The sequence below is a fragment of the Heliangelus exortis genome, chromosome 16 (assembly GCF_036169615.1).
Source record: "Heliangelus exortis chromosome 16, bHelExo1.hap1, whole genome shotgun sequence".
In the NCBI taxonomy this organism is placed as follows: Eukaryota; Metazoa; Chordata; class Aves; order Apodiformes; family Trochilidae; genus Heliangelus; species Heliangelus exortis.
Window position 1 is genome coordinate 1,504,217 of NC_092437.1, and position 25,556 is coordinate 1,529,772.

At 52.6% G+C, this 25,556-nt stretch overlaps 2 protein-coding genes across 6 annotated transcripts; one reads left to right on the forward strand and one right to left on the reverse strand.

Moving 5' to 3' along the window:
• Nucleotides 1-3,293: 3,293 nt before the first annotated feature.
• Nucleotides 3,294-7,829, reverse strand: CD40 (CD40 molecule). The gene is made up of 9 exons (XM_071759481.1): nt 7,684-7,829; nt 6,628-6,709; nt 5,961-6,086; nt 5,719-5,862; nt 5,413-5,512; nt 4,431-4,492; nt 4,114-4,212; nt 3,828-3,853; nt 3,294-3,567 (listed from the first exon to the last, which is right to left on the reverse strand). Exons 1-9 carry the CDS (start codon nt 7,729-7,731, stop codon nt 3,439-3,441), a joined length of 816 nt encoding a protein of 271 aa, XP_071615582.1. The 5' UTR covers nt 7,732-7,829; the 3' UTR covers nt 3,294-3,438.
• A 1,257-nt stretch (nt 7,830-9,086) lies between these two features.
• NCOA5 (nuclear receptor coactivator 5) lies at nt 9,087-25,532 on the forward strand. 5 transcript variants are annotated; one of them, XM_071759475.1, is made up of 10 exons: nt 9,096-9,169; nt 12,025-12,211; nt 12,711-12,818; nt 16,695-16,761; nt 19,962-20,303; nt 20,542-20,657; nt 20,796-20,922; nt 21,744-21,943; nt 22,857-23,180; nt 23,575-25,532. In XM_071759475.1, exons 2-10 carry the CDS (start codon nt 12,049-12,051, stop codon nt 24,222-24,224), a joined length of 2,097 nt encoding a protein of 698 aa, XP_071615576.1. In that variant the 5' UTR covers nt 9,096-9,169; nt 12,025-12,048; the 3' UTR covers nt 24,225-25,532. The 5 variants fall into 5 exon arrangements, with proteins under 5 accessions (XP_071615580.1, XP_071615579.1, XP_071615576.1 ...); XM_071759476.1 differs by having other exon boundaries at nt 12,711-12,782; XM_071759477.1 differs by lacking the exon at nt 9,096-9,169 and having other exon boundaries at nt 16,663-16,761.
• The last annotated feature ends 24 nt before the right edge of the window (nt 25,533-25,556 follow it).

Consider the following 25,556-nt stretch of genomic DNA (forward strand, 5'->3'; position numbering starts at 1 on the left):
GTTGTAGAAGGCAGTTTACGAAATACAAAACTACCAAGGTCTGTGTGTCCAGGCATAGCTTAATTTTATAGGAAAATTTCAAATGTAGTGAACGGCTTTTCCCACCACCAGTATGTGTCCAAGCCAAGACCTTTGCTAGCTGCATGGACTGTGCTGATCTGCCCAGAAATGGCCCTTGCTCTGCCCTTTGGAGCATGCAGCTCTTTGGGTTGTGGCAGTGTTGATGGGGCTGGTACTGCTTGGCTTTGCAGGACCCACCATGTCTGCAGCCCAGGCCCTGAGTGCTCATGTAGTGAGCGGGAAGCAGACCTTGCTGCAGGCATCCCAGTGATGCTTCTTCTTGGCACAGCTCTTGGGGAGGGGTCCCAGCAGGGCTTGGCTTGAAAGGTGGTGCTCCCTTTCTGGTTCCTTTCATGTCAGTATTATAATTTCATGGTCAGTGTCTAGGAGGTTTGTACACGCAGATGAATTCTGCATTTAATGACACTTGAATAATTGGTGTCACATAAATTAGATGGGTTCTTGGATACTGCGCTGTGCAAAAGCCTCTGGGCTGCAGGATACAAGGAATACGAGTGGTAAGTGGGGCTGGCAGGGATGTCAAATACTGAGAGAGCAGGAGAGGTGTGTGGTGTGTTTGTCCTTTGTGGCAGTGCAGGAGGCCTGGGGCTGCTGCTCTGGCACTGCAGGGGTGTGCTTAGGGTGGTACTGCAAAACTGAGCTCCTCAGCTGTCGAGTTGTCCTGTCTTGGTGCTCCTCTGCACCAAGCCACTTGCTGGGTACCTAATTCAGCATCACCTGTTGCTCCCCTAATCCCTCTGGAATGCCATCACATGTGGCCTGGGGGTTTGCACACGTGGTGGATTCCTGGCATGGTGCTGCCTACCCTGCCAGCTCACAGGGATGGGGCTCAGATGAGTCTGGGGCAGCATGGAGCACCCCAGGGGCTCATGCCTGAAATAAAGATCAGTACTACCAGTCCAATCCCTACTGCAGATTGTAGGCACAAGTAATTTGCAGGTGACAAATATCCTTAATGGTAAATATTTCCCACCCCCCCTTCCCAATCTTCCTACAAGCAGGTAAGGTGGCAGCACTCTGGCAACATGGTTGCTGGAGGTAGACAAACTCTTTGGCAGGTTTAAAAGACTATTGTGTCCCTGCAATTATTTATAGAACAGAAGAAAGCCAGTGAGCACAGACTGGAGCTGAACTGCTGCATTTGTTATGATGATAATGACGATGTTACCTCTCCCTCATACCTACCCACACACATCTCCAGTGCATGGAAACCTGCTGCTGGCAACAATCAAATCCCCGTCCTGTACAATGCAGGACAGCCTGGAGGTTTTCCTTTTCTCCCTGACTTGCTGCAGGTCTCCTTTTCCCCCCCAGTGATGGACCACACAATCAGTGGGCCTGTCTGGGTTCCCTGACCAGCTCAAGCAGCAGGACCCCAGGGTGCAGGTGGTCCCTGCTGCCAGGAAGGGAGTGGGGACAAGCATCTTGACTTTCCCTGCTCCTCTCCCAACCCACATTGCTGCTGAGGATGGAAATGAGTGTGTTTAGAGGAAACATTGTGAAGATGTGGGATTAAAGGATGTACCAGAGAAAAGCAGTGGAGGATTATTGCTCATTACTGTGTTTCTCCAGCCTGTGGAGCTGAGATGGAGATGAGAAAAGCGGATGACTCCATCATGGGAAATGCAGTCCTCTCCCCACTTGGCGAGCACCTGGGGGGGGGGGAGGGGAGTCTGAGTTCTGTGGGAGCCTGCAGAAGAGGGGTCAGGGGCCTGCGGCCTGCCAGGGTCAGACCTGCCAAACAGGAGAGGAAAGTTGCAGGCATCCCTGGCTGGTACCCAGCCTTGTCCCTGCAGGACCTCCATCAGGAAAGGCACTGGGATGGGCCCTCTGGCTGTGGACAGCATCTGAGAAAACAGCTGGGAGCCCTTAACTGGGCTGGAGAGTGGGATGAATTTTCATGGCTTCCTCATAATAAGAAGACAGGAGTAAGTGACTAGTACAGTTCGTTCACTCGGTAAAGATTTATACAATCACTTCATCCTGTAATTGGTATTCTGGGGAGAGAGGGAGCTGCAGCTCTAGCATCCGCCTCTATTTGTTTTCTCTCCTTCTTTCTCTCCCCTTTTCAGAATGAGTAATTCTGTCCCTCACAATGCCATTTAAACTGAGAATTTGCAGAGTGAATAATTAGTTACATTCAATTAGGTCTCAGGCACTCTCCCTCCTCACTTTGGGGGACAGATGCGCTAATGAGGTGGCACATGTCTGACATGTGGGAGCAGGCGTTTAACATGCCGTGTGCCAGCAGGGAGTGGTCAGCACCAGGAGGCAGGGAGCCAGCCCGCTCTGCCCAGGGGCCACTGCCCTCTGGGGCTGTTTGGGGCCAAAGGCTCCATGATTGTGGCCCAGGTGATACCAGCCCTCGCCGCTGGCAGGGCCGGCAGGAATCCGGGTGACATCTGGTGCCAGGCAGGGTGTTCTCTGGGCTGGTGCTTAGGGGACACTGCCCAGGGCTGGGACCATTGGGCTGGCAGCTGCGAACCCTGAGAGGGAGAGTTGCTACCGTGCTTTAATTTCCCTTATTAAATCGAACATTAGGTTTGAAGAGAAGCCTTTAACAGAGTGTCACTGCCTTTACAGTAAATTACTCCATGTTCCAGATGCTCCTGGCTCCAGGATACATAACCTTTCCTCTAGGGCGGGGGCTACTGCTGCGCCTGGGACCCTCGGAGGCTGATGGCTGCGGGGGAGCGTGGCCGGTATGATGGGGGGGCGGCGGCGTAAGAAGGGTCTGGGGCCACAACAGGCATCAAGCACAGTCCATGATGTCTCTGCCCGCTCCTCCTCGCATGGGAGCATGTCCCGGCAGCACCAGGAGCGTGGTTCCCGGGGCTGTCAGACAGCAATGAGGGACCTGCAGGCGGGGCCGCTCATGCACAGTGGGAGAATAACGGCATTTAATGACAGATGCGTGCGAGGGGCGGTGAGCAGCAGAGCTCAGCTGCCCCGTGTCCGGGGTCGCGGCGAGGGGACCGGTCCCGCGCAGCACGTGGCCAGCAGCGCGTGCCCCCGCCCGCGCACGTGCCGCCGGGAGCCCTCGAGCCCGGCTCCGCAGCGCCACCTGCCGACCGCGCGCCGCTCTCCGACGCTCCCGCCCCCCGGAGCGGCCCCGCAGCGGCTCCACCGCACCCCCCGCACCGGACCCCCGGGGTCGGGATCTGCCGCGGACGGATGGTGGAGCCGGGACATCCTGTTGCCCCTCGGAGCGGGCGCTGCCGCAGTGCCCTCGGGGCGGGATCGTGCCGCGGTCTGCTGCAGCTCGGCCGTTCGCCGGCTCTCCTCCCCGGCTGGAGCGGGGGCAGGGCTGATGTTGTGTCCGGTATGAGCCCTGGCTGGAGGCAGGGCCCTGCGCCCTTACAGCCGCTCCTGCTCCGCCATGCGGCTCTCCTTGCCGTCTTCCTGGGCCACGGGTTGTCCCCCCAGCAGGGTCTGCTGCACAGGGAAATCTTCCACCTCCTGGGGCTGCTGGATCCCAGCCTCTATCTGCAGTGGGGCAGGCAGCTAGTTGCATCCCCCGTGTCCTTCCGCAGGCTCCTGCTCCCTCCCGTGCGGATAGGACCTCACCCCGTGCGGGTCCCTCCTGTGCCAGCATCTACCAGCAGCACCCCAGAGTTTCCTCAGCCCTTGTCCTGTCCTGTTTCCACCCTGCGATGTTTCTCTCTGCTGCTGGCATTAGCGCAGCTATGTCCAGGAGGAACCCCAGCCCAGAAGGGATCCCATCCCAGGGCTCTGGGCAGACTCACCTCATTCTCCACCCGCCGCTTGGGATCTGGATGCAGACAGAGAAGGCAACAGTCAAGGGTGTGATCCTGCCCTACTGTGAGCTCTCAGGGGTCAGAGCTAGGGCTGGTGCTCTGCACTGGAGGTCACACCTGCTGTGGCTGCCAGGTGGGAGGCCATGGCAGGGTAGCTGCCAGGGCCATGGGGTGGAGGAGCCATGGGGGCACCATACTCTGGTGGTGTCCCCAGAAGAGTTCCTTGCTTTCCCTCTCTGGCCCAGGCGTTGCCTCCTGTGTCCCAGCCCCTTACCAGCATGGACCAGGCAGTAGATGCAGATGCCCACGACGCAGGTGACAACTGCAGCCGAGATGGGGATCAGCACCGAGAGAGAGGAGCGACCGACCGACTCTGCAAGGGAGATGGGGCTAGCAGGGCACACCTGGCACCATGCACCCCGAGCTCCAGGCCCCTTCCTGCAGGGACCCATCAAGGGACTGGGCAGAGCAAGAAGATGTCATGCCAGCAGATGGATCAGACCGCCACCCCGAAAAACACCCATGGGTCCAGCCAGCTCCTCAGAGTGCCATGGGAGTGAGAGCACCAGGAGATCAGCACCAGGCACTTACCACAGATCACATCTGAAGTGTTTGTCCCTTTTGCCTTCACCACCAGCCCCTTTTCCTCACAGCTGCAAGGAAGAACAAGATGGTGTAACCACAGCAGCAGCCTGAGCAGACAGAAAGCCCCCAGGGGGGAAGGGCCAGGGCTGGACAGCACCAGAGCTATGTGAGAGCACCCAGAGCTAAGCCGGGTGGGGTCTGGAGGGGTGAATGGCCAGGGCTGTGCTGTGTGATGGGGATGCACGTAAATAGCAGGGCCCCACCTCAGGGTCCTGGTCTGGAGCCACTGAAACTGCTGAAGATAGAGACAAGTTTGGGGACAAAGCACATGAGGGAGCAGATATTTGAGACCTGCCCAGTCAGGGAGACCCCGGGCTCAGGCACTGCTGCTACTGCTGAACAGCTTGGAGATGACTCAATGACAGGCTACATACAAGTGGCTCCGTAGGGAGGTAATTTCTGGACGCAGATAAAAGCAAAGTGAAATCCAATGGCTGGCAGCTGAAGCGAGACTAATTCAGCCTGGAAAGAAGACTCACGTTTCTACCAGGGAGTGCAATTAACTCTCAAGCAGCTTTTTAAAGACAAGGATGACCTGCGAGCCCCTGGTATCCTCGAAACCAGACTCCCCACGGAAAGTTGCAGGGCCCTGGTGCAGGGCCAAGGATGCTGCCAGGAGGGAGAGGCCAGGCAGCACAATGGGGGTCCCTGCAGTCCCTTGCTCCCCAGTGCATATGGAGGGGCCAGCATTCTGTGCACATGCAGAGGGACAGTCACAAGGGCCTGGACATCTGCCTTGAGCTCAGCCCAGGACCTCACCACCCTCATAGCTCTGCTCATCTCACTCCTGCCCTACAGCAGCCTGATGCTGTATCCCTCAGAGACCATCACAGTGGCCCAGTTCCTAAAGTCCCTAATGAGGCTGGCAGCAGAAGATGTGCTTGTGGGCTGCGCACAGCTGGGGATGAGTGAAGCACTCAGACAATACCTTGTCCAGGGATGGCATGGCTCAGTTTTCGAGGAGACATTGGAGAAGGTGCCTTCTGCACAGGGCTCGCAGGGGGATGACATCTGGGCCACGGCCTTGGCTGGAGAGGAGCAGAGGTTACAGGAAGGTGAGCTGGGGCTGCAGGAGGTGTGGGACTGTGGGGGTCAGGCCAGCAGCCCTCCCCACAGCAGTGCTGCCAGGCCCAGCTCTCCTGAAAGCCCTGCTGGGGCCCCCTTTCCCTGGAGGACAGAGCTCAGCACTGCCAGGGCATTGGTCCTGCTGGAGGAAGGAGTTGACTGGACTCACCTGCCACAAAGCCAAAGCCAAGCTGGCAGGGCTGGTTCTCCACACAGGTCTGGCAGCTGGTGTCAGAGCAGTGCATACCATCCCGGCACTGGCACACCGTGTTGTGTGTTGCGTTTCCTTGTGTCTTTATGATGAAGCCAGCATCTGGGCAAAGGTTGCATGGGCCAGGTGAGGCACTGGGCAGCTGAACCTGGGGTCAGCAGCCTCTGCAGGCTGGGCCGCTGGGCACAGGGAGCACTTACTCTCTTCACAGATGTCATGGGGGGCACAGTGCTTCTCCTTGGTCCAGCTCTGCTGATAGTGTCCGCTCTCACAGCGGGCACAGATGGAATCCTGTGTGCCATTGCATTCAGAGACCAGCTTTTCCCCTGTAATAATGGCTGGTGAGGAGGGGGTGAAGGGCCTTTCTCTCTCTCCAGGCAGCAGCTCTGCCAGCAGGACAGGGCAACTGTGGATGCTAGGACTGTTGCAGCTGCTTAGCCAGCTCGCCTGATGGCTGCAAATTCTGCACAGAGCTGGGTGGGCAGGGCTGTGGGGTGCTGGGGCAGGAGAGGGGGGTGGATATTTGCTGCCTGCAGTACTCTAAGGACTGGGAAATGATCTGGCAGTGACAGCAGGAGCTGGCAAATACCATTGCTGTCTGGTAGTGCCAGTGGCAGCACTTGCCCCACAAGCTGCCGGTGTCATGAGGTCCTGTGGCTGCAGGAGTACAGACAGCCACAGGAGATCTGTGGCAGATTTGGCAAGGGGCAAAGGGTGTCCCAGGGCACCCACAAGGCCCTAATTGCTCTAGCACTGAGGTGACATAGTAAGGGGAAGTTGTTGGCACTGCTGGCAATGGGTGGGACTTGGTCACACTGAGCTGAGTTTGCTGCCTGGGGCCCCAGGAAGAGGCAGGGGTCTCCATACCTGGCTGGCACCAGTTGCAGCACCTGCCCTCATGTTCATACTGCTTATTAAAGCAGTTTATGGCGTCACCAGGCTCCCAGCACTGGAAGAAACAAGACCTGCACATTGATGTCTCTTCCCAGCGCTTGGCACTGTCTCACAAGCCAACCCACATCCCAAGGTGAGGACTCCCTCCCACCACTCTTCCCATCTCTGCGCTAACCACAGACCACAGCAGAGCCGCCTGTGCTGCTTGATGACACGAGAGCACTCTGAAGTGGGGTGGCAGTGGTTGCGGTGGGGCAGCCCCACATTTCCTGACAGATGCTCATCTCGCACTGCTCCGCGCTCCTGCCCACAGTGCTGCGGCCCCAGTCAGGGCAGCAGTGTTAATCCAGCTTCCCGTGCACAGCGCAATGCCAGCCCTTTCCCAAAGATGATGCGACGGCCCCGAGGGGCAGGAAAGCCCCGGGCAAGTACATCATCCGTGGCGTCAGCCAGAGCCCTCCTTGCTCCTCCTGGCCAGGAGCTGTGGGAATGGGGATGGCCTCGAGAGGAGGCAGGGAGTCAGATGGAACCCACGGCACCGCACCCTGACACGGAGCGGGCTCCGTGTCGCTCATCCCAGATCCCGGACGTGCCGGGGAGCGCGCCGGGGACTCCGGCAGGGTCTGGGGTGGGGGTGGGGGCCCTGCTGCCACGACATCGAGCAGAGCGGCTGTGAGGGGGCACTCGTCCCGGTGCTCGGGCGGGGAGACGCGGGGCTCAGCGCTGCCCGTGGGGACCCGACGCTGGGCTAGGCTCCCTCAGGCGAAAGCGAAAGCGATGTCGGCTGAGTGGCCCGGCATTAGGAACCCGCCTGCCCTCCCTTCCCTCTCCTCCACCCCACGACCCCCCGGGCTCCTGGGGGGTCGCGGGGAGGCCGCTCGCGCCGTCGTCCCGGGACCATGAGCAGCTCCGAGGGGCCAGGCCAAAGCGGCCGGACCGTGCCCCTTGCGGCTGCGGGCCGGGCCCTGCCCCGAGGGCGGTAGCGAGCTGCCCGTTGCCACGCTGCCTGCCCCCCTCATCCCCACTCACCCCTAGCAGCACCGCGCCCAGCAGCCCTACTAGCCCGATCCGCTTCATGTGTCCCCGCTCCTGCCGCCTCCACCCGCTCTATAACGCCTCGGCCCGTTCCCGCCCAGGAAGGGGCGTTGGGCCGACCCGGGGCTTCCCCTCCAGCGCCCGGCCGAGGGGCGAGAGCGTGGGGGGGATGGGGGCCGCTCCCTTCAACCTCGCGGTGCCAGCCCGGGCCCAGGTTGGCCCGTCCCGGCGAGGCATCGTCCGCCTTTGCAGGGGTACCCACTCAAGACCCTCGGGGACCCGGCAGAGTGGGCGGGGGTCTCTGCGCGGTGGCTCAGTGCCGCTGGAATTAGGCAGCCAACCCCTGCCCCGCACCTCTCCAGGACGAAGGAGGTGGCGGCAGAAGCCATCCGTAGGCCATGGCGAGGAACCCTCTGGTGCTGGCCCCTCCAGCTCATTCCTGAGGCAGAAGTTGGAGGTTTCACTTCATTTTTCCCAGCGGTAACTCACAGTCGCGGCTCCGGAGAGCCCCTCGGCACAGTCCGCAGCCCCGGATTTCCCGCAAGTGCGTCAGCCCAGTAACGGGAAGGGGCAATAGCCCCCGAGACACGGCTCTGCCTGTCTCGGTTCCCTCGGAGGAGTCCAAGAGCGGTCCCCCAGGGAAGTTCCAGCTTCCCCTGCCTGCTCCGCAGACTTCCCCCGAGGTTCCTTTTCCAACGTGATGTGCAAGCCGGGCAAGGACGGGGGCTCTTTGGCATCCTCCTGCGAGCCGGTCACACCGCTCCGGAGCTACCGGGTGCCCCCCGCCGCGCGATGCTGGATTCCCCGGGCCCGGATCACTTCTCGAAACCGACTCTCTCGAGAGCGAGCGGGGTCCCGGGGGAGCCCGGCGTGCAGGGACCCGAGGGGGATTTCTGAGCCCGGCTCCCGGGGGACCGGCCTGGGAAGTCCCCACAGCTGCTCACAGTCCAGGACTGCGACTGCCCCCGACCCCAGACAGCCCCGAGCGGCGCGGAACAGCGGGGCGTGGTGCTCCCCGGCCCGGTGGGTCCAGCCCCTGCCCTGGGCTGGGTGCGATGGCAACGGTAGAGGCACAGTCCAGGCCGGCCCCGCTCTGATCCCGCTCTCAGTACCGGTCACCGGCCCCGCTCAGCCCGGTCCCGAGCCTGAACCCGCCCACGGGCTCTGCGCGGGGTCTGCTGGCGCCACCCAGTGGCGGCTCCACTACCCGCTCATCCCCGTCCCTCGGGACTACAACTCCCAGCCTGCCTTGTGGCGGTGGCTCGCGGTGCACGCTGGGAGCCAGGCAGGGTGTGCAGTCCCACGCGCCGACTCGTTGTCTCTGCAGGTATAGTGGGGGGTGCAACGTCACGCGTTGTGCCGTAAAGCGCGCGACGTCGCCGTGCCGGCCTGCCCCCTCTCCCCGCTTTGCGACACGCCGGACGGCGCGGCGGTTGGCGCCTTTGTCCTGTCGGCGGCGGCCCGGGGCGCGGCGGGCCCGGTGAGTCTGCGGCGGGGCCGGGACCGGGGGACGGCACGGGGGGGCGATCGCGTCTCGAGCGCGTCACAGAGAGCCTCGCGGGGGCTGGATCCTTCCTGGGCTCCGCGCCAGTCTGGGCCTGGCCGGGCGGGCCGCGCCTCTGCCCGGGAGGCGGCAGTGGGGAGGCCGGGGCCCGCCGGAGCTCCCCGGGCGGCACGATGCTCCGCGCGGCCCGTCGGTGCGCGGGTTCGTGCCGCTGAAAGGCACCTTTTCCCGAGGCGATGTGCAGCGGAACAGACCGAGGTGTGCGGGGGGAGCGCGGCCTCGGGAGCTCCTCGGGCCAGGGCCAGGGCCGGCATCCGCGCCTCAGGCCTGCGGGTGTCCTCACCGCTGCTTGAAGAAGCTGCGCGGTGCTGGGCGCGGCGGGCCCGGGGCGGTGTGAGGAGCCCGGCTCTCCTCGCAGCAGCGGGGGCCGCCGGAGGGAGGTGAAGGCGTTCCCCGCGCTCGCAGCTCTGAGGCCGCTGCCCTGGGCACAGGGACCGGGGTGCGGGATGCCCGAGGACGCCCCTCCGGGCCGGGTGTCTGCGGGTGAGGGGGAGGGGGCTGGGTGTGGAGGTGACAGCTCTACGGCACCGTCCCCTCCGCGGTGCCCGGCTCTACTGTGACTGCCTTGCCCGGTTCTTGCAGGCTTATGTGAGTGCTTCACTGGTGTCCAGTCGGTTTCCATGTCCCACTGTAGCTGTCCTCACTTTCTGAACGCTATTCATAAATACGTTTGGGTTTAGACACAAGATTTTTAGAGGAACGCGGCTGTAACTAAACTTCCAGAGGATTTACTGTCGCAGGAGCTGGTGTTGGCTGTCCTGCTGTAGGAACCTGCTCAGCACAACACTTGTTTTCTGGGGGGGGTTGGCACCTTTAAGCCGCCCAGGTCTGTGGTTGGCCCCTCCTGCATTCCTAGAAAAAGGCTAAATGTGGAAATTAGCCATTCATCTGGTACAGCATGCCTAAAACTGAGACAGTGTTCACTTACTGTGGTCTTATCAGTGCTGACTGGCCCTTAACGATGTAATCTACCAAGTGGGAAGTAGTAAGAGGCAGTAAATGCTCTTGTATGAAAGTTCAGCCCAGCCAACTGTCTGATTTATTGCTTTGCTTTGGAAGTGACCTGCAAGGGAAAACAGCTCCCTGTTTCTCTTCCTATGGGAAGCTCTTGGACCCTCTCTCCAGCTGCCCACTCTTTGTGCTTCAAGTGCAGTGTCCCTGCAGCAGTGGTGTTTGGTGTGTGACAGCCTGGGCAGTGCTTGCCAGGGTCCTGAGTCCCTGATCCTGGTTGGAGAGGGCTGTGGCATCTGGATCCCACTGGGACATCCCCCTGCTCCCAGCAGCAAGTGTCTCTTTACATGTTTTATAGCCACTTAATCGTTGTAGGAGAAGTTTGAAGACTTCTTTGCCCTCAGCTGATGTGGACTTGAGCCACAATAGTAGAATAAAAATCCAGTTGGTTCTGGTGTTGGGGTTTTGTTCCTCCTTCCTGTTTTGGCAGTTCAGTTCATTTTTATAAGTACATTCTCTGCCTCCCATCCCTGCAAGGCTTTCTTGGCAGAGGAGAAAAGTGATGTGACTATCAAATGGATTGATCTGAGAAAACTAAACAATAAAAACAAAACCAATTAAAAAAAACAACAAGAAAACACCTACAATTTCACATCTCAATCTCAATAGATGTATATTTTGTGCCAGTTGAGTGTTGTAAATGTATTTGTGTAAAACCATTTCATATTTTTTTGACATTTGACTCATTATGTTTAGAGACTACTTTTAAGTTGCAAGAACTGCAGGTTGCTGTCAGGGAGTGTGTTGATTGTGGATGTCTGGTGGTTAACAGTGGAAGTTTCTGTTGGTATACTCAATGACATCAGGCTTCCTGCATGCTATAAACTAAAAATCCTGTCCTGCATTCCTGTGGATGAATGTTTAGGACATATGACGACTTCATTAAATAGCTTTCAAACTGTTAAGTTCATCTTGAAAGTTTCAGTGGTTTTCATTTTCTTTTTAAACTCTATGTAATGGTGACTTGTGAACCCAGAGGTGAATCCTGGGGAGGGCTTGGGAGCGTGTTGGCTCAGTAGGATTTGTTCTATTGTGGTTTTTTGTTTGTTGGGCTTTTTTGCTGTAATTCTTTGGGGATGTTTGTGCAGTTGCTGCCTGCTCCAGCTTTGCAGTGGGGTGGTTTACCAGAGGGTGAGGTGGTGACAGGGGGTGCTGTGGACCCGCCTTCTGTGGGAGTGGACATGCTGGCGAGGGGAGTGGGTAAGAAACGGTGTCTTTGACTGTGGGGAAGCTGAGATCTCACATCCAGTGAAGTGATCCAGGCGTGATTGAACAGTGAACAGTGCTTCTGATGTCTCCCTCAAAGCCTGCACTGAAATCTTTGAGCCCCGTTATGCGATATTGTGATGAGTGTTTCCACTTATTAAAATATTGCATAAACTTCAATACTTCTTAGCAGTGGACTGAAGAAATAGATATGACAGCAATGGATGTATTAAAAAGCTTAAAGTTAAAATGTTTTAGTAGCAAATGAGTTTTATTTGTATCTCGGTTTGGAGTTGAACAATTAAAACTGACCTGCAAGCTAATGAGGTTTGCTGCCTCTTGGTGTCACCAAGCAGCTCCACCCAAGCGCCACGCTGCACATTTGTGCCAGACCTCGCTGTCCCCTCTGTTAATGTGTCCCTGGAATGAAGCTTGTGTCAAGCAGACATGGTTGGCTTCTGGTCTGCAAAGCTGTTAAGTTTAATCTTGTTCCAGTTTAAATTTAATGTCATGGATTGAAATTATATGCATGGCCATTTTTCTTTTTTGCGAAGAGTTGGATTTGGAACGAAAGCAAAATGGCTCGAGGACGCAAGAGCAATAGCATCAAAGAGAGCGACTTCACTAACAGCACCCATCCTCAGGATTTAGAGAGAAGACTTTTTGTCGGCAATTTGCCCACAGACCACATGACTCGTGAAGAAATGGAAGAGATATTTTCAAAATATGGCAAAATCAGGGGTTAGTATATTATCTTATGCCTTTTTGTGGCTGGGAATTCAGTGAGAAGTGTAACTTTAATGCTTGTCAAATGCTATTTGATGATGATGAGAGGAGTGACTAATGTTCCTAAAAAGTGACCTTTTAATGATAATTTTTTCTGGCTCAGGGTTTGCTCCTACAGCTGAAACATAATATGTGTACATCAGCTGTGTTTGGGGTTGCCGTGTGATGTCACAGGAACCCTTCATGTGACTTCATCATCTCATCATCAAATTTTGGTCACTTCCTGGGCTGCATTTTGGTCACTGCCTTGTCAGAAGGAAATTGATCTTCAAAATGCTCCGGAGCCTCTCAGCTCTGCATTTTGATCCCAGCAGATCTGTTTTTCCCAGGACACTGTCAGGGTGGTTCCCGGGTAGACCCCTTTGCCTGTTCCCCTGGTGGGTTGCGCGATGCCTGGGCGTGGGGTAGCTGTGTCCCTGGTTGTAACGGTCTTGCCCTGCTGTTAATTTTCCAGCCCTCAGCATGTACCATGGCTATGGGTTCGTGCAGTATGACCGTCTAGAAGATGTCCAGGCCGCTCTGGACGGTGAGAATGGGCGTCTGTATAAAGGGTATAGATTAGGTAAGGAAAACTGCTCCGTGCTCTCCTACTGCCCCCAGCACGCGTCCTGATAGAGAGAGTGCTTTTCTGTGAAAAGGGAGGATCCCTGGGAAACTTGACTGGTGTTAGGCTGAAATCACTTTTGCTGGGAATGTATTTACCTTCTGAGTCACCCGCTGAGTGTGCTGTGTGGTTCATCTGCAGTGTCTGCTCTTGCCACTGAGGTCTTACTCCTAACCTAGCTACGTGCTCGTCTTTAAAATGCTGTGACCCCTTGTGAGAAACTGTTGAACGTAAAAGCCCTGAAAAGTGCTCACTGAAACTTCCTGGCATGTAGTTTTACAAACATTTGTAAACCAAGACAGGCCTTCATCTTGATAGGTTCAGGTGATTCAGTCACAGCACTTAGCAGCTTCCTGGATAACTAACCCTAACTTGTTTGGGTGTTCTTGCACAAGTGAAAGCAATCTGTAAGAAGTGCTGTACATACCAGGTGCTTTAAAAAGGCTATTCTCATGAAGACAAAAGTAATTCTGATAAATATGGTGGAAGCAAACTTAGGCAGAAATGAATGCTTTGAAATCTAACAGCAATCTGTTAAATGCAAGCAAAAATACTAATTTAGAAGTAAGCCTAAATTAATTTGAAGAAAAGCAGTCTGGCCTAGAGCAGAATGAAAGGACCAATAAATAGCAGCTTGTGGGAAGGTGTGCACGCAGTAGCAGATAAGAGACTGAAGATGGAAATGAATGCAAATAGACAAGGGGGCCAGAAGGATAAAAGAAAAAATTATGGGCGCTGTCATCCAAGTCTAGGAGCTTAAACAGAACAACTGTGGCTGTTTTAAAAGTTGAGGTGTAATTGTCTGGAAATTATAAGAATTTCTATGTGGAAAGGGTCACCTAGTCTTCAGTAAATGCTTTTGCTGTCTGTGTTTAAAGAGACAGAAGGTATTTTTGATATAAATTTTATTTCAGTAGCAAAAAATAAAAGAAAGATGTAAACCAGCAGTTATCAAAACTAGGCCTCTCCAAAAAGTTGAATTTAACATTCATAAAACTTGGAGAATACTTGTCTACACTATTTACATTGTTTCTCCACAAGCCCTGGAAAACGAGGGAGTTTCCAGGGACCTAGCTAAGCAGTAGGGATGTGCCAACAGGCAGGAAAAGGGGGGGGTGAGCCCCTCATGGCAAAGGGACTCTTTGACGAGACTATGTGAAGGGAATTAACTAATATCAGTCAGAATAAATCCTGCCAAACTGACTCATGATACTGCAAGTTTCAGTGTCTGGAGGTAGCGCTGTTGATGTAGAAGACTTCTGTAAGATGCTTGATTTGATTAAGAAACTAGGACAGTTAAAACCAGCATGGGGTCAAATGTGTTTCACGTGGATCTCAGTGTAACAGAGGTGGAATTGCTCAGTACTTTGAATGATGGTCAGGAAAAATGGATTCCTGGCCATACAGGGCTTTTGTAAGTGACTTTGAAAGATGATGCATAATCGTGTTTTAAAAAGAGGATGAAAAATGAAGTTTGAGTTACTGATGACCTGGACTGCTTCCTCAGCGGGGTGCAGGCAGAGCTGAGCTTCCACTAAAGCTACCGGGGAAGATCTGCACCCAGCAAGGTGCTTTTGCCATCCATCCTTAGCTGTACAAACTCCAGTGTGTAGGTAGGGAGGTTTTGATACCTGTAGGGTTTTGTGTTCCATTCTGGTATGCCTGGCTCAGAACAGGTAATGCTAAAGTGGAGAAGCATCAGAAAAACCTTAAGAAGGCTTTAAGAGTTGAAGAACAAGCCCTAGCAGAAGCCCTGAGCTGAAGGAGTGATGTGATGGGGTTTAATCTAGCAGGCATAGGTATGACGAGTCCTTAAATGGAAAGAAACAGTATTCTTTAATAGCCAAGTAATTTACTGCTGGACTTACCAGAGCTTTGGTGGCTTCTGTGTTCTGAAGAGTTTTAAATCAGAATTATTGTATGTTTTGCTAAAAGATAAGCTCTAGTTCAGGGCCACTGATGCACTTAAGATAGGAACATGACTGACTGAAGAAACTCTTGTCACTTGTGTTTATTCAGAAGGCTGTGCTGTATGATTTCAGTGGGCCTGACATCTCAAAAGCCTACAGGACAGAAGAGTTCTTTTTTTTCTTGAAGTTTTGCCAGTGTTCAGATACTTAACCTGTAAATGCTGTTGGCATTGAATAAAATGTTACAAAACCTCTTAATTCTGCACAAGAGAAGAATCCCTGTCAAAGGTGTTTTTTTTCTAGTAAAAGATCTTTGTTCAGATTTAATTTTTTTTTTTAAGGAAATATATGGTATTAAGTGTAAAAATCATAACAGGTTTCTGCAATGGCATCTTAAAACAAAATAAAAATAATCTTAAACCAAAGAAAGCAGATAGCGTCTTGCTTAAAGGTAACACTTGACTTTAAGGGGAAAAAAATCTAAGCTATAAAATAAATGCAAGGAGAGCAGTTGCTTCAGTTAGGTTGTCTGAGTATTAGTTATAATTGTTAATAACGCCATAAGATAATAAAAAAAGCTTTGGGAGAGTGTAATTCCTGTGTTGCATTATACTAATACTTCCAGAAGTGCATAGATTTTTTTTGGATCTATAATGAGTAAAACTATGCTGGAAATAAATGTCCATCAGATCTGGTTTGTGACAGTAGACAAATTTGTCCATTAGGTTTAGTTTGTGACTGGAGAGCCCGCATTGTTCCCGCTGCACTTGTCTCTCTCCCTGCTAAAACAGAACACACTGCTGCTTGTGTAACAGGAGCAAAATAAAATAGAACTAATCCCTGAATTCTAATTTTAATCATGAAAGCAATGAAGGATAGTTTGGGAAGTTACAGAAGATGCTAAGTCTGAGTCTGCCTAAAGACACTGTGGCATGTTTGTCCTCTTGCAAGAGCTTTGAAAATAGTTAATTTAAGTAACTAATAAGAATTTTAATTGTCAATAGATTCTCAGGGAGCAGATAGGACCAGATAGATTGTTCTGTTTTTTTTCTTAAAAGACTCTCAGTGTAACAATTTTGAAGTAATTTGTTTGCTCTTGCCCTCCTCAGTCAGTTGTTTCCTCTTAAGTAAACTGTGGTGGAAGGCTCTGCCCCCTTACAGCAGAATGATGTGGGTTCCTGTCCCTTATGAGCAGCTGCACTTTTTCTGGTGGAGGATAAGACTCTGTTTCTTTTGCTCTCTTACTTCTTTGTATTTCACTTCATGGTGTTTTTCATGAAAATGCTCAGAAGCCAACCAGTTTTCAAATTGCTGATCTGTTGCATCAGTCTGCCTCATGTTAACTGTGGTGTTTTGAATGCACCGTGTTGATTTTGGTAGAAGCTTGAGCTCCAGGCTCCTTGGATTCTGTCTCTTCCGTGATGGAGGCTGTACACCCTGCTTCTGTAGCAGTCCCTTGGGAGGCAGCTGCGTGTGCCACTTGAGAGGCCTGGGACTGTTTCCAGCCAGGGTGGCTGCATGCTCCATTGGACAGGACTGTGCTGGCCATCAACTTCCTTCCTCAGAGGTTTTCAGACTCTGCTTTTTCTCCTAGAGTCCATGAGTCGCTTTCTGCTCGCTCATAGACTGCAGAAGAAAGAGATTCTCTTATGGAATGAAGAGTCTGTATGTAGGCCTGACTGTAAAGGGTTAAGACTTCCTCTGAGCTGTCCACCCCATTTTATAGTCAGAGAAATCCATGAAAATTTCATAATGTTGTATTATCTAAACTTAATAAAAAATTGTCAAAGTGACAATGTCTCTCTGCTGAATGGGTTTTCTTGCACCATCTGGATGTTGTTAAGTTGCTTTCATTTGAATTGTGCTGATGATCTTTTTTTTTTGTTCCATAGCATTGAACAGATGGGTTGATTATTCTTTACAGATATTAATAAAGCAGTGGAAAGAAGAAATATGAATAAGGCTTCATCAAGGTCCAGTCCGGCACGAAGGTAAAGTACCTGGAAGCAGTGAGTTGTACTCGGAAGGTCAGGCGTTAGGGCGTGAGCCTGGCAGCCTGTGCTAAATGTCTGTGTCTCTTCCCTACTGCCACCTCCCCAGTCACACGGAGATACTCCAGGGAGTCAGTCGGGACATGGCCGCTCCTTCTCCAAGAGCCCTTCTGGCGCTGACACCTCAGGAGGCGCGAGGGACACCTCGTGTCTGCCGCTGTCACCGCAGCCAGGTGCTACACTGGCAGCACGGGCTGTAGGAGGCTTGTGTGGAAGAAAGCACTTGGTGTGTCCTCCTGCCTCCTGTGTCGGAGCAGCTGAGGCACGTCTAGGGAACACCAAGGGGCTGTAGCATTCCCAGTGCCGTGCTGCAGAGGACTTTGGGATCTTACCTCTTCCAAGATCAAAAGCTTCCAGTGCTGAAGTAACACTGGAAGAGAATAAGCAAACCTTCCCCATCTGCAAGTGTGCTTGTGTTGTCATACTTGGAACCAGTCCTGTCGGTGTGGTCAGTGCTGTGTACCTGACAGCTACTCCTGCCTTCCCACCCCTCTGCATCTCCTCTCTGCATGAAGTCACCGGCCAGTGGAGAAGACATGGACTGTCCTGTCACAGGACTTTGACTTTGGTTTCCTTCCCATGGCATCACTAGGGAGTACACAGACCTGCTGTGGTTACAGCTCAGCGCCAGGCATACATCTTCTGTGCCTGTGCTGGAAAGCTCACCATGGGACGGAGTGTTGCTTGTTGGACTCAAAGGTAATCAAGCTCTCGTGTCTGGTGCGCTCTACTAACTTTACCTGTTAAATTACAAAAAATGAGGAAGAAAGGCAACTAGCAAGACATCTACCACCAAAAACCCTGAGAATGAGTAGCCACAATTCTTGACATCATCTTGGTCTTCGGTATGTGCTGGACATACCCTGCAAGGGGCAAGTGCCCCTGCAGAGCCCAGTGTATTGTCTCTAGGAGGTGCTTTGGGCATATAGCTGGGGTTCCTGTTGCAGATGTGGTGGGCCTGGGCAGTGCCAGCTCTGCCCAGTGCTGCCATGAGGACCCCAGAACACCGCAGGGACATGAGCCACAATCTGATGCCATGTCTGGGGCTGCAGTGGCAATGCAGGTGTGTGGTGCCAAAGGCTGCAGGCAGCACTATGGGTAAGAGGCAGGTGCCTGTGCTGTGACCACACAGCAGGCACTATTGGGCATTGAGACCTGAGTCATCCTGCACATATGCAAGAGCAGATGCCTGTGTCGCAGGCCCCTGAGGAGCTCTGAGGTGTGTGAGCCATGGGCATGGGGCTATGGACCAACAGCTGCCAAAAGCTTTGGTGCCACTGGGACAGGCACTGCAGACACTGTGGTCCTCCTGTGTCCACAGCACCAGGTCCCAGACAGCACTGTGGGCACCAGGTAGTCCTGGGCACAGCTGTGGGCGACTGACAGTGTGCAGTGGGCTCCGGACCAGGCTGCAGGCATGTGAATGCTTGTGACAAGGTGTGGGGTCTTGGCAGCCCAGAGCCCCTGGCAGATGCAGGCAGTGGTGCCACTGCTGCAGCTGTTGGACCATGGTGACAGGCACTGGAGCAGAGGCTGCCAGGCCTTGGTGCTGTCACCTCTTGGCAGAGCAGGGCAGAGGGGACCCATGCCATGGCCCTACTCCTGTTGCCTGTTCTGCACACCCCTGCTCTAGCTGGAATAAATGTCATATGCCAAACACACTGCATCTGGGTGTTTGCTCTATAGTTGTACAGCTACAGAAAGATCAGCTACTTGATGTCCTCTAGAGCAGCTCAGAAGTGTCCCCTGAGCCTCTGCAATCGTCTGTTGAAGGTTGGGGGGATGGGGGCAGTGAGGTGTAGCTGATGGGATGTGGTTTCAACACAGATCACAGAAAGTGGATTGGTACACCCCAGAGGCTGAGGGAGTTTGTGTGCAAATTCAACATCTCAAAGGAGGAGGCTGTATGTGCTCTTGGTGGCAGCTCTATAGTTTGTCCCAAGATCTGTTTTGTATCTGACATAAAAGCAGGGAATGCCAGCACCCCTGTGCACCCTCAGCATGACAGGTGTCTGGCCACCAGAGTCCAGGGCAGACCCAGCACCTCTGTCTTATTACTGTCCCTTCTACCTGTCCCTGAGCTTGGGTGCATCCAACTTGCCACTCCCACTGTCCTCTCCTGGTGACTGGAGGCTCATGTTTTGCTTCTCTCATAAACTAGATTAGACTGGTAGAGGACTCTAAACGTCTGTCAAGTTTTGGAAATAAAAAGATTCAAAAACCTTTTTTTTCAGTGGTTGTATCTTGGGGAAGGAGCATTCCAAACACATAAAGCTCAGTGGTTGCAAGACTTTTTTTTATGCTTGGCTTAGGGTACAGTGAAATTATGTTTTCTGGAAAATAAAATGTGATCTGCAAAATAACCTACTGTTCTGAGAAAAGATGAAGACTGGAATGTTATTCTTCCTTGCCTCCAAAGCCAGTGCAGTACAAAGTCTGAATGAGATGGATCATTCAGAAGTGACAGAAGCCTGTTGCTGCCAAGGATGCCATGCAGGTTGGGTGTAGTACCCTGTTGACATGGGTCTTCATAAACAACAGACTGGCTTTCTACGGGGACCATCCTTTCCCCTTGAGGACACGGCGGTCATTGCTCTCTGCTAACAGCACAAATCCAGCCACAACATGGAACCTACAGTCTCTTTGGTCACAAGCTCCTTTTTTTAATCATATACCAATAACAGATTATTTCAGGTATTCTGCTGTCATTGACTGGTGGATTTAATGGATCCCTTGAGTGCTCCTGGCTATTGCATATTTGTGGGCATTAGGCTACAGCACCTTGAATTCTCTCAAAGAATTTGCAAAACCATGTTTGATGGATTATCTGTGGCTGATGTTGGAGGCCGGAGGCCTCAAAATGATAATTTTCACTTCTTCCATGGGGGCTTTACCCTTCCAGTGATGCTCTGTTAAGGAACTTCCAGGGCCTTGTTTGGCTAGGATGTACATTAGAAATAAGAAGCTTCTTAAGCTGCTTCAACAAATACTTTTTTGGGGTAATTCTTGCTGTTGTGGGATAGGAGGGAGGATTCGGCTGCTAAGAGAAGGGTTGCTTTGACACCTCAGGTAAGAGATCTAGGGGTGGTGGTACCTGTGTCATGAGCAGTCTAATTGGATGTCCCTGGTGTTGTCCTCAGAGAGCCATATGCCTATGGAGATGGCCGAGATGCCAGGCGTGACCGCTCCCCTCTTCGAGGGAGCCCCCGGAGAGACCCTCGGGATGGCAGGGATGGGAGAAACGGGCGAGATTCCAGAGACATTCGACCTAGAGACATACGTGATGCCAGAGACCACAGGGACCTGCGAGACCCACGGGATATCAGGGATCCAAGAGACCTGCGAGACCCTCGTGATGTCAGAGATCTCCGTGACCCACGGGAACCCCTGTATGATCGGTACAGGGATCCACGGGATATGAGAAATCCACGAGATGTGAGGGATCCACGAGATATGAGAGACCCTCGGGACCCTTTGTACAGGTGACCTCCACGGTATTTTATTTGCCAACACAGTTTTCTGGCATTCTGCCTCAACACTTGCGCTGGTTTGAGTGGTGTCAGGCGGTTCAGATCAGGAAATTGCTCTGGCTGGGGACAGTTGTCAGTGAATTTGTGTTGCCCGGGGAGTGGGTGGGTCCATGTGATACACTGGCTAAAAGTTTCTGCCTGAGGTTGTGCAGGAGCATGGAAACTCTCACTCCTTCTGTACATGTTTCAGACGAGATGAAGCGTACGACCGTTACCTTCGCCTGGACGACTACTACCGGCGGAAGGACGACTCTTACTATGACCGCTACAAAGAACATTTTGACAGAGCACTAGGGAATTCAGATGGTAAGTATCGTAATGTTTTAGTAGGAGGGATCATGTTCTGCTTCTGGGAAGGTACAGGAGTTGCCTGCAGTTTGTTGTATTCTGTGATGCCCTAAGCAGGTCCAAAGGGTTCCGTATTTGTTCTGTCTCCGCTTTCAGACCGCCTGAAGCGTGAGGAGCGGCGCCGGGAGGAGCTGTACCGTCAGTACTATGAGGAAATCAAGAGACGTTTTGATGCAGAGAGACCTGTGGACTGTTCTGTGATAGTGGTGAATAAACAGACCAAGTAAGAAAATAGTTATGACGAATTTTATTATCGCATGGTAGAAGAAAATGGAATTGAACTTAGTCCCTTTACAAGAAGATTAGGAGTTACTTTTATTTATTGATGCTTTATCTGTGAAGCAGGCTGGTGCTTCCTGATCTGGTGGTGGAAGAAAGGTCAGGGAATCAGAAGAAGGAAATCAGTGACACTAGAAACAAATTTGTGTTACTTGCTTTTAATGGAGTTGGTTACCTACTGGAATAATCTAGAGTCTTCTTCTCTTTGTGACTAAAAGTCTGTGAAGGCACTCTAATAGGACAGAAGTTATTTTACTTTATACAGGGAGGATTTTTTTGTGCAAGAGGAGCTGCTGAACATCCTGAGGATTGTTTCGGTCCGTAGTCACTATAAGCCTTAAGAGGTGGAGCATGTTAATAATTCCTAGATATTGAAGTGTTGGTGTCACCTACTGTAGACCTGTTGGGAGATTACTCCTGGGTGCCTTAGATACACAGTTGGTAAAACTTACAAGTCCTTCAAAAGCCAGACGCAGGGGGGGTTAGTCACAGGTACAATGTTTGCATTCAAAGGCCATAAAGTGAACCTCTTTCCAAAGGCAAATGGAACTTCTCAGGGTGCTCATGCAGTCCATTAAACTGAAATGTCCAATTCAGATCAAAAGAAGGGCTTTCATATTATTGCAATGAGATTACTACTGTCCTGTTAAGCATGAAAAAGTTGGGGAAGCCATCAGAACAGCAAATGTGAGGTGATGGTGATGTGCCCAGGTTTCTGTTTATGTGACTGACTTGTTCTACTCTGCTGGCTCTGTTTTGTGGTAGGGAGTATGCGGAGTCAGTGGGGCGGAAGGTGCGGGACCTGGGCATGGTAGTGGACCTGATCTTCCTCAACACCGAGATGTCACTGACGCAAGCTCTGGATGATGTGAGCAGAGGAGGGTCTCCTTTTGCTATTGTCATCACCCAGCAGCATCAAGTTCACCGTTCTTGCACTGTTAACATCATGTTTGGCACCCCACAAGGTACTGAGGTCTCAGCAGGCCCAGTCACTGTTTTATGTATGTTACAGGCTGGTTAGTCCTGGTTTCTTTTAGCATCAGATGCAGATGTAAGAGGAGGGTTCCCTCGTTTCCTGCAGAAATGCAGCTCATGCACAGTTTCATGGGGCTTTCCACTGGCCTGAGTTTTAACTCCTCACTCTTTTGGTTTAATACCCGTCCTCCTGCCAGAGCCTCTGCTCTCTAATGGGTCCCTTGGTGAATCAGATCTGATGGGAGCAACAGTCATTAGCTCACCCACAGCTCTGGGGTGAAGTAGGGGTGAAGCATGCTCACTTGAGCTGCACATGGCCACCTTTACCTTTGCATTGATTTCAGGGATCTCTTCCACAACTTGTGCAAAATGCAATGTTAAAATTAGTTTCCTCTCACAAGAAAGAGGGTGGTGGTCTTTCATGTTTGCAGGTGTGAAAAGTGCCCAGCTCTTTGGGCTCTTTTTGGAAGGTGAAGGTTCTTTTGATCTCCCTGCTTAAATCTGTGTTCAGTGGAACATTTTCATGTGTGATGGCTTCATTCAGCAGCCATCAGAGGGCTTGGATCTTCCTGAGGCTTTAGCAGTGGAACGGCATCTTGGAGCACAGAGGATTTCTGTGAGAGATAGAGGGAGCTGCTTTCCCTTTTAATGGGGTGAGAGGAAAACACATTTCGTGGGCTGATACACAGTCGATTCAGAGCCTTCAGCTGTGGAGGAAAAGCCTTGCTGGGTGACAGCCTTAAGCCTTCTGCTGGCTTGGGAAATGGGGCTGTTACTGCGTCCCAGGGAGCTTTCCAAGCCTACGCTTGCAGTCCCGGAGTGGTGTCTGTCTGCAGTGGTGTCTGAGATGTGCTGGTGTGCCTGCTCCTAATGTCACTTAAAGCATTTCTTTTCCTTGAGCAGAGCACCGCAACATGCCTCAAGCTGATGCCATGGTGCTGGTGGCAAGGAATTACGAGCGCTACAAAACAGAGTCACGGGAGAAAGAGCGGGAGGAAATTGCCCGGCAGGCTGCCAAGATGGCAGACGAGGCCATTCTGCAGGAGAGGGAGCGCCCGCCCCCCGCCGAGGAGGGTGTCAGAGGAGGGCACCCTCCAGGTATTCAGACTCTGCTGAACCTGCTGGCAGACAATCGCTATCTGACTGCTGAGGAGATTGATAAAGTCATTAATTACCTGAGAGACCGGAAGGAGCGGTTGCTGAGGGGCAGCAGTGAGGCTCTGCAGGGTAAGTTTATTGACCCAGCAGTGCTGTTAATCATACGGTTTTGGGCTGGGGACCCATAAACAGTCCTGGGATTGCAGAGGTTCCTTGTGTCATGACCTCCTCACAAAGCACCTCATTTTACTGAGATGGACATGTCCTCAGGGGCCCTAAGATAATTTGGATCTGTAATGTGCAAGAACTTCTGTACTGCACTCTGCCAGGGAAGCCATAGGCCTGGTTCGGTGGCCACAGGGAGGGAAGCAGTTCTGCTGAGGGCTTTGGGTTCCCCAGAGCTGTGTGGCTCCTGTTCAGAGAATGGGTGTTGATTGATGCTGGTGTCTGTGGTAGCTGTTTTGCTGGTTTTCTTCAGGTGCCCCCTGTGGGGCATTTTAACCCTCTTTCCTTTCTTTCCCAGCACCCATGTCAAGACAGTCTTTGGTGGCACCTTCAGGATCATCTCTGGGTAGTCAGTCCAGCCTTCCAAGCTCTCAGGCTCATCAGAGTTCACAGCCACTTGTCCCTGCACCTTCTGTTCCAGTGTCCTCTTCTAATCCTCAGCAGGAGCTTCAAGCAAAAATTCTCAGTCTTTTCAACAGTGGGGCAGCCGTGGCTGCTGCAGTAAACAGTAGTTCTGCAGCCTCTGCAGGCACATCGGGCAATGCTCCCAACCAGAACTTTGCTAACATGGCCGGCGGTCAGGCCCGCTCAGCACCAGTGAGTGCTGGAAATTTAAACCAGGCTCCACAGAGATTGCAGACTCCAAGCACACAACTTCCTGCTCTCCAAGGCCCCTCAAGAAATGCAGGTCCAAGACCTGGAGCTCCTCCACCAGCTCAATCACTCTATGGTCAACACCAAAATCGCCTTCCTGTACCTGGCAATGTACCTGCTCCAAGGCCAGTATCTGCTGGTATCAACTTTGACAACCCCAGTGTACAGAAAGCCTTGGACACCCTCATCCAGAGTGGTCCTGCACTCTCCCACCTAGTGAGCCAAACCGTGGCCCAGGGGCGATCAGGGTCCTCAGCCCAGCAACCGATGGGTTCCTACCAGCGACACTATTAGAGCTGAGCTGCTGGGCCCTTCCCCCTCTCCTTTGCCATTCCATAATTAGAGCTGTCGGAAGAGTCTCCAGTCCCTGACACAGGAGCAGGGCCCCTGGACACACATGTCCTCTCCACTTTGGCCAGTGTCCCCCCAGTGATGTTGCTGCTGACTTTTGCTGGCTGCCCCTCCTCACCTGGCCCAGTGTGCGGTGCTGGCAGCACACACTGTGTTTGCTGAGCGCTAGGATGCTGCAGGGACCCGTTTGTTGTGTCCAATCCCAGCAGCTGCAGCAATGACAGTCCAGTCCCTCAGCTTTTTCCTTGCTCCTGGTGGCTGCTGCATCTTTGTGGTGTGGTCTGGTCTTGCTGAACAGTCTCTGTATAGCTTTGGGTTAGTGGTGAGGAATGAAACAGGGCCAGAACAGAGCAGCACCCTGACTGGGCCCTCTCCAGAACCACCTTTGAGGAATGGGCACTGATTTCCTTTGGATTTTTTATTTCTTTTTTTTAATGGTTTATAAGCCAGCTGGAAAGTGCAGTGGTAGCGCTAGCAGCCCAACTCATGAAGCACATTCCTGACCACTATTCAACAACCCAGGACTGTGCCATTGCTGAACTGTCGTGTCCTGGCAGGGTGAGGCTCCTCACCTCACACAGCTCACAGAAACCAGCAGCTTTGGTCCAGGTACTGTGGCAGATATGACACACAAGAGCTTCCAGCCAATGCACAGAATTCAAGTGGTCTGTCAGTTTTCTTACACCAAGTAGTCAGTGTTAAGATCAGTCTGTTAATTTGGCATACAAATTTCCTTCTCTTACAACCTTGTTTTGAGATGGTTACTGCAGTCCAGCAGCTCAGCTGCAGCCATGCTGGTGAGCTGTTGGCCCTGCCTCGGGACTACCTGCAGCCAGTTACCAGGTGGTGAATGTCCATGCTCTGAAGCTTCATCTTGCTGTTGATGGGTGTTCTTTCCATCTAAGGTGGAGATGCAGTGCCAAAATGCAATACCATAATTTTATACAATTTTCCACACTTTGATAGCTACAGTGGACAGTTGAGTGGAAAATCAGGCAGTGATTCTTCACCATGTTTTTAACCAGTAACATACTTTGATACCAGAACACAAAACATCTCCTAATTATATGGTCCTCCCCATCATGGCCTTGGGGTTTGTAGGCTTCCTGCAGAGAACCAAAGGAAGCTGGGAACACAGTGTGCTTGGAGCAGAGGATTTTCTTTGTCCCAGGTGGTTTGTGTTGTAGCATTTTTTTTTCTCTCTGTGCTGTTAACGAGGACATTACTTTTTAATAAAAAGGCAAGAAAAACCGTTTTGTTGCATTTTTGACACTT